The sequence below is a fragment of the Bos javanicus genome, chromosome 28 (genome assembly GCF_032452875.1).
Source record: "Bos javanicus breed banteng chromosome 28, ARS-OSU_banteng_1.0, whole genome shotgun sequence".
Lineage (NCBI taxonomy): Eukaryota > Metazoa > Chordata > Mammalia > Artiodactyla > Bovidae > Bos > Bos javanicus.
In genome coordinates this window covers 27,372,463-27,379,693 of record NC_083895.1, presented here as the reverse complement: position 1 = coordinate 27,379,693, position 7,231 = coordinate 27,372,463, and the positions used below count along the sequence as shown (strand labels likewise).

General features: G+C 57.5%; 1 protein-coding gene across 2 annotated transcripts; it reads right to left on the bottom strand.

The window, feature by feature from the left end:
- Positions 1-3,929: 3,929 nt before the first annotated feature.
- Positions 3,930-6,912, bottom strand: FAM241B (family with sequence similarity 241 member B). Of its 2 annotated transcripts, XM_061405199.1 has the most exons (4): positions 6,765-6,912; positions 5,660-5,775; positions 5,397-5,526; positions 3,930-4,722 (listed from the first exon to the last, which is right to left on the bottom strand). In XM_061405199.1, exons 3-4 carry the CDS (start codon positions 5,487-5,489, stop codon positions 4,453-4,455), a joined length of 363 nt encoding a protein of 120 aa, XP_061261183.1. In that variant the 5' UTR covers positions 5,490-5,526; positions 5,660-5,775; positions 6,765-6,912; the 3' UTR covers positions 3,930-4,452. The 2 variants fall into 2 exon arrangements, with proteins under 2 accessions (XP_061261183.1, XP_061261182.1); XM_061405198.1 differs by lacking the exon at positions 5,660-5,775 and having other exon boundaries at positions 6,765-6,889.
- Between the last annotated feature and the right edge of the window lie 319 nt (positions 6,913-7,231).

Genomic DNA, 7,231 nt, shown 5'->3' with positions numbered 1-7,231 from the left:
GATAATCGGACTTCTCTCCTTGTCGGTTTGCAATGAAAATGTCGCATGTTCAGGAAAGCAGGGAAGAGGGTTGCACCCCATCCAGTGGCTGCGGCCCGGAGCTGGGAAGCTCTAGAGGCCCCCCAGCCAGGCAGCTCATCTAGAATCCTTCCACCCACCCTGTGCCCTCCGCCCTCACAGAACTGATCTGATGGTCACATGGATGCCAGCAGGTGGTGAGGCCTGTGACCACCCTGTCTCTCTCCTCTCTCTGGACCACAGCCCAATCAGGGGCTGAACTTACCCACAACGCTCCATCAGAATCACCTGGGTGGCTTTGTTAGCGGCAGGTTCTGGGCCACACCCCTCAGCGCGTCTCAGAGTCTATGGTGAGGTCTGGGGATCTGCATTTGAAACAAGTCTAGACGTGTGGTCAAGACTGGGCTTGGCCTCAGTCTGAATCCTAGCTCTAACCACTGCTCACTTAGGGGTTGAAGTGAGGGGGGATCCTGGGGTGGATTAATATGTTCTCCAGTGTGCTCAGCCCTGGTGGCTCAGACAGCAAAGAATCAGCCTGCAATGCAGGAGACCTGGGTTTGATCCCTGGGTCGGGAAGATTCCCTGGAGAAGGAAATGGCAACCCACTCCAGTATTCTTGCCTGGAGAATCCCATGGACAGAGGAACCTGATGGGCTACAGTCCACGGGGTCGCAGAGTCAGGCAGAACTGAAGCGACTCACACACACAGTGTGCTCAGCAGTGAAGGACAGCACTGACAGAACCGATGACGTTCTGCTGACAAATGACACCGAGCGCTTAGCACAGTGTCAGGCACACAGCACATTCAGCAAATCCCTCCTGTCCTGACACGAGACACGTAACAAGGCCTCCGCTTAAGGAGCGAGAGAAGCAGCTGCATGTCTTCTCCAGCAGGGCGGAGAAGTGGGGCGGGTGGTGACACTGGTCATCAAAGCCCAGCACTGCCCCCAGCCGGCGGTTCTGGCTGCCTGGACGTGGTGACTGCTCTGGCTGAGCCCACTGCACTGGCTCAAGGGGCAGCATCTGAGGAGGAGCTGCAGGAGTTGGAGCATTCTCCCCCCATGCCCCCTGTCCATCTCCCTCACCCACCGCACCAAGCATGATCCCCAAGGCTCTAGGCAGCAGGAAGGACCCAGATCATTACCCCTCATTGGAGATGAGCAACAAGGCTCTAGAGGCTAAGTGAGCCGTCCAAGGTCACAGACCCACAAAGCAGAGCCGAGTCTGCAAACAAACAGGCTTCCTCCAGGGCCCAGCCATCCAGGGTGCGGGGCCTTCTCTGCCCTCATGGTCGGGCATCCCTGGGCAGAGGCTCTGACCACCAGAGCAGGGCTTTTCCCTTACCTCAGAGAGCTGGAGTCCTTGGTTGGAAAGCCTGGCTCCCTGCCTCTGTTAAATGGCCCAAGCAGAGGCCCAGAGCTGGCAACCCTGTTTAGCTCTGTCTCAGGCTTGGTGTTTCTTCTAGGGAGATGGAGCTGTGGTCCCCACTTGCAGGCTAGCTGATGGGTGGGGAAGGGTAGAGGGTGTAGAGCAAAGGGCTTGGAACTTGTGGAAGGAAGGGCCCAAGAGGCCACTGGTGCTGGGAGATGGAGCAGCAACAGATGGTGGGGCCAGGAGCTCCTCACCAGACAGCCCCAACTAGGGGGTTGAAAAAGCCCCACGGGGGGACAATGGTTGTCTCCAGCCTCACAGAGGCAGCAGAGGGAATCCAGCTGTGGCTTCCGAGGCAGTCAGGCCACAAATCCAACCTGACATGGAAACACAGGGCTCGGAGGATTAGCCCTAGGGATTAGTAGAAACCTCCATTGAAATCTGCCCTCAAGGTGGCCCAGTCTGGGGGGTCCCATCATGTAGCAGGCAGAGTGGTGTGTCGGGGAGCAGAGGAGGAAAGGGGTTTACCTGTTCAGCAAACCTCCAGCTAGGACGCCCACTAGGCCAAGGCAGCGCTCGGCCTCACTCGGCAGTCTGCATCTGGCCACCTCCACCTGCTTAGAACACGCCTGCAGCACGATTTCTTGGTGGCGAGGGTTTACCAAAGGACCTCATACAGGAGACAGAGATGGCTTGTATTACTAGCAGCTCCAAAGGCTGCACAGCCCCAGGAGGCACCTTCTCTCAGCATACTGCCTCTACGAGGCATATTTTCAGACCCTGGACCTTGAGAAATGAGGCAGGACGTTGGTTAGCAATCCACCTGGAGCCCACGGGGCACAGGGAAGGTGGGTTGAGGAAAGGAGGGTCAAGAGGGACCCCTGGGACCCCGGCCCACTTCAACCACAGCAGCTCTACTGGGTCTGTGTCTTGAGTGTTGAGCTCAAGCAGCAAACAGCCCTTCTTACTTCAACAACTCTCTTTTTTCAAATCCCCACTTCTTCCCTTAAGCTAGCTAACAAGTCCACAGAGATCGGGTGGCGGGGGGGCGGGGAGGGGGGGTGCGTGCCACTGCCCCAGGGGCTGACGCTGGGGCTCCTCCCAACCCCCAACCTAGTGCTTGCCCGGTTGGCCTCCTTCCAGTGGGAGCAGGGAGGAGGGCCTGCCTTCTCTAAAGCACTCTCAATTCTCCTCCAAGGCTGCAGGCTTTGGGAATGGAAACTGAATTACAGAAAGACACAGTTCTCAGTCCTCCTAAATTTCTGGACTCAGATTCATAGCCCTTCAAGGAATTTTATACGTTGAAGGTTCACTTAAGATTTATTTCTTCAGAGTTCTACAAGGCGAGAAGGCAAGGAAAGCTCAGCCCCAGAGAGAAGCACTGACGGGGAGGTTCAGGAGAGGGGAAGCTGTAGGGGTCGTCCCTCCCCCAGGGCTGCTGGGCTGGAGCCACTGGGGGCTGAGGGAGCAGGTGGGGGATGTGCCCCAGCAGGAGGTGCCCCAGGAGACAGCCAGGAGAACAGCCAGGCCTGGGTACCCCCTCCCCTGCCCAGGCCCCAGAGGATCCACTGGGAGCTAGACTCCTAAATAAATAAAGACACAGATGACCTTGAGTAGAAAGTCCTGTTTGAACAGCATAAAGCTCCCCCTGGGAGTGTCTGTGATAAAAGCCACCAGCCCCCTCCAGGGCACAGGGTTGGGGGGAGAGGGTTCTGTCCCCCATAGCACACAGGCTCTCAGGAGGGACAGGAACCATCTCCCCCTCTCCCCAAGTCTCCCCCACATACACCCCATGGTCTGCTGCCCCGACCCCGGCTTTCAAGAAGCACCTCCCAAACCTGCCTTCCTCCCCCACACCACCAGACCCAGAAGGAGGACCCTAAATGAAGGGTGACAAGTCTGGTCCCTGGGCATGGGGAGCCCTCAAGCTCACCCAGCCTCTCTCTGACCTCTCAGCCCACTGCAGGCCCAGAGGCCCGAGGCATCCAGTACCACCCCAGCCCCCCAGCAGGGCCTCCACACAGACCCAGGGCTCAACCAGCCATAGTTCAAGGCCGCTACTCACCAAAAGCCGGGCACCCTCACCCTACATGCACCGACTGGTCAGTGCCAAGACCTCTGCTTTCTGAGGAAAGTGTCCCGAGGTTAGAGGCTGTGAGAGCCTTGGGAGGCTGAGGGAGGGCTGAACAGCCTCTGGTCCGAGCCCCAGGGCCAGGGAGACCTGCACCCCAGCTGTCCTGACACAGAGCTTCACTGGCTGTTCTTGTCAGAGGACCTGCCCCACACCACCCCACCCCCAACAAGACCAACATCTAAGAGTGAGCCAGTTATCTACGCATCAGTCAAAGGGCCCAACTCCAGGCTTTACCTGCCCCACTGCCCCTGCTCTCAGAGGCTGCAGGGAAAAGGCTGGAAACCACCCTCCAAGGTCAATGCCCCCCTCTGCCCATTTCACCAGCCCCAGCCACTCCCAAACCACCCTCACCACATCTTCCAGATCTTTATGCAGCCGTACTATGCATGTCTTTACGTGGACACACTTTTACTTAAATTTCTTTATTGAAAATGCCACCACAATACGTAGAATACCAGTACCACGTGTCATAAATAAAAGGTAGCCAATAAAAATATACCATTAAAATGGAACAGAGCTATAAAAGTCTGGAAACTTTTCCCACTAAGCCCAGGCCTGCTCCCTAGTAACGGGGAAGCCAGCCCGTGTTCTGGGCATGAGAACACATTGGCACCTAGAGGAGACTTTCTTCTTGGCATAAAAGGATTGGAAGAGAATTGGAAAGAGAATCCCTCTCTTACTGTGACTTTGTGCTTAATGTCTGACACTAGCTAAACGCGTCTCAAGGGAATGAAGTGGGGATCACCCGATCCTTTGGGAATGTTGGACTAGAGGCTCCCTCTGCCTCTTGCGTAACACGATGTGCACACAAGGCTCTCTGAGCGCACCCTCAAGGCACCGGTGTGGAGCTCCTCCCCACGTGCCTGCTCTCACACCGAGGCCCCGCAGCTCCCTCTCCCACACACCTGCCCCCCAGCAGCCCCTGGAGGTCACCGCTGACTCAGGTGGGACACCAGGTAGACGAGGCCCACCAGCAGGAGCCCGCGCACGCCGAGCATCATGAGCAGGAACAGCAGCAGGATGGAGGTCACCGGCTCCACGGCGTGGTTGCCCAGATGCCACTGTGGGAAGCCCATATTCACCAGCTGCCGGTTGAGGTCATTGAAGGGGGACTGAGCGGCACCCAGCCTGGCGCCTGCCTGCTGCTGGCGGGGGCCGGGACCCCCCAGGGAGGCACCGTGGCCCCTATTGAGAAAGCTCTGTGAGGTGAAGACAGAGAGAGACGAATGAATCCAGAGAAAGCTTCCCTGGAGTTGAGGCACTGGAGGCAGGAGGATGCCTGCCCTCCCCTAAGACCACCTGGGGCCACACCCTCCTTTCTCAGCAATTCCCAAATGCTACTCATACGAAGCCCAACCACTGAGTCACAAGCTCTCAGAGCATAGAAAATGCCAATCCATGTTCCCTACATCACGTGAGAGAGAGTAGAGGAAGGAGGCAACAGGGTAAGACTACAGGGTGTGGCTTCTGGGAGGACATTTTCAACCTCCTCCTTCCTTCTTTTCAACTCCTCATCATGCGGCCATGGGCTCATCTTCTCCACTTATTCTCCAGCTTCTCTCTCATCCAACAGACTCTAAAAGATGCTGGCTCCAGTAGGGGTTGCTGACCAGATTAAGGGAGAGAGCTCTTGGGTTTGAAGTCTGGGAAGGCTGCCTGGAGGAAGGAGAGCTGGGGAGGCAGGAGGCTGAGAAATAAATCTACTGGGGTTTTCCCCAAGCCTTAAACCCCCAGGCTGCCCATCCCTGCTCTCTATAAACAGGGCTTCAGTAGAAAAGGTTAATCACCAGCAAGGGAGCCTCTGGGAGCGAAGAAGTAACTGGTACATTGGACAGGAGACCAGCTGCTCTCACCCACAGGGCTGGGTGCCTACCTGTCGAGGAGTACTACTGCGTGGCTGGGTAGTATTCCTCACGCGGGGGTCATCATCCTGCACAATTTCCCCATTGGCCAAGATCCGAACCATCCTTCCAGGCTGCACCTTTCCCCAGGCCTCAAAACACCTGAAGGAAAACATTCACCAAAGAGATGCTTGCTTTCAGTGGGAAAAACTGCAATTCTGGGTGCTCACATTGGTGCCCCAGGCTGAGCAGATGGTGTGTCTAGCTAATAAAAAGAAGAGAAACAAACACTAGCTGTTTGAAAGAGCCCACTAGGAAAACTATCAAAAGGACCCTTGGAGGGACTTCCCTGGCAGCCCAGTGGTTAAGACTCCTCACCCCAGTGTAGGGGCACGTGTAAGTTCCCAGTTGCTGCAGGGCCAAAAAAAAAAAAAAAAAGATCCTTGGAGAAGGAAGTTTTATTATTAATCACCACCGCCAGCAACAAAGGAGATGACAACTCTTGCTCATCAAGTCCACCAAGGCTCATCTCACTCACACCTCCCAACAATCTTCTAGGGCTGCTACAGCTAGCGACCCAGAGGGGCTTACCTCGCTCACCTAGGACCACCCATACATGGGCAGCAGAGAAAGAGCATGAAACCAAGAACTCTGGCCCAAGGTCCCTCTCTGTTACTAAGTGTGGAGTTCAGTGTCTCCATTTCCCTTCCGTTAAGCAATGGTCCAGTGTGCTGTTCTTCGGGGAGATGCTAGGGACTCAGGCCTTCTGCCCGCAGGAGACAGGGCCCACTTCAGAGCTGCTTTCCTGCAAAGGGCTTACCCTCAGCTGCCCCTCACCTCTCAGGTAACACCAGGAGGGCGGGGCCAGCCTTCCCGAAATACAGGACGGGGGTGCTGCTGCGGATCTGGGAGGGGAAGGGAGAAAAGGAGGGGGAAGGGCCCCAAGGGAGTCCATGGCTGGAGGTGGGGGTCCTTCCACGCTTCTCCCCGAATCTGGGTCAAGGCCATTATTTTTCAGAATATGAGCCACAGTTTTCGTCTAAATTTTCAAAAGCACTCGTGACACACACGCCAAAAGGGGTTAAGAGCCCTTTTCCCTTGCCCAAGGCATGGACAGGCGGATCCCCTTTTCGAAGCCTGCTGGCCCCAAATAACCAAGAGGGTCCAAGGTCCTCCGCAGCCCCTTTGTGCCTTGCCATCCCGCCCCGCTGGGTGGGCTGAGGGTGCGGTGGGCCCTTCCAGCACTAAGGGAGGTGGGGGTGGGGAACGGGGGTGGCAGGGCGCGCTGCCGGGGTGGGAGGGGCCGCTGCCCGGGCCGCCGAGCCCGACTCCGAGACCAGGCCCAGGGGAAGGGAGGAGTGCACCCTCGCTCCCCCGCGCCCAGGGTCTCGGACACTCACCTGCGGGCGCGGCTCCCGGGCCTCGGTGGCGTCCACTCCCCGCGGCTCCCAGGCCGCTTCCTCCCACCTGACCTCACAGGAAGCGCGCGCCGCAGCCGCACTGCCCCGCAGGTGGCGCGGCAGCTCCCTCTGTAGGCCTCTGGGGGAACTGCAGCTGCCGGGACCCAGGCGGCGCAAGAAGCGGGAGGAGGGAGGCACACCCGGCAGAAGTGGAACTGAGAGAGGACCCGGTGCACCTCAGGGCTGGGAGAGAGGGAGTGCAGAGGAAGAAGGAAAGCAAAGGGAAGGGAGAAGAGGAGGAGGAAAAACTAGGATGTGGGGGAGCCTCTGACCTGGCTGGCACAGGCTCAGCCCGCCGCTATGAGTTGCTGAGCCTTTAAGTAGGACCCACCCCTTTAAGTAGGACCCACCCCTGCCCTCAAGGAAGTCCAACCCCACTTCCAGTGCGGAACTTCTGGAAGTGAAAC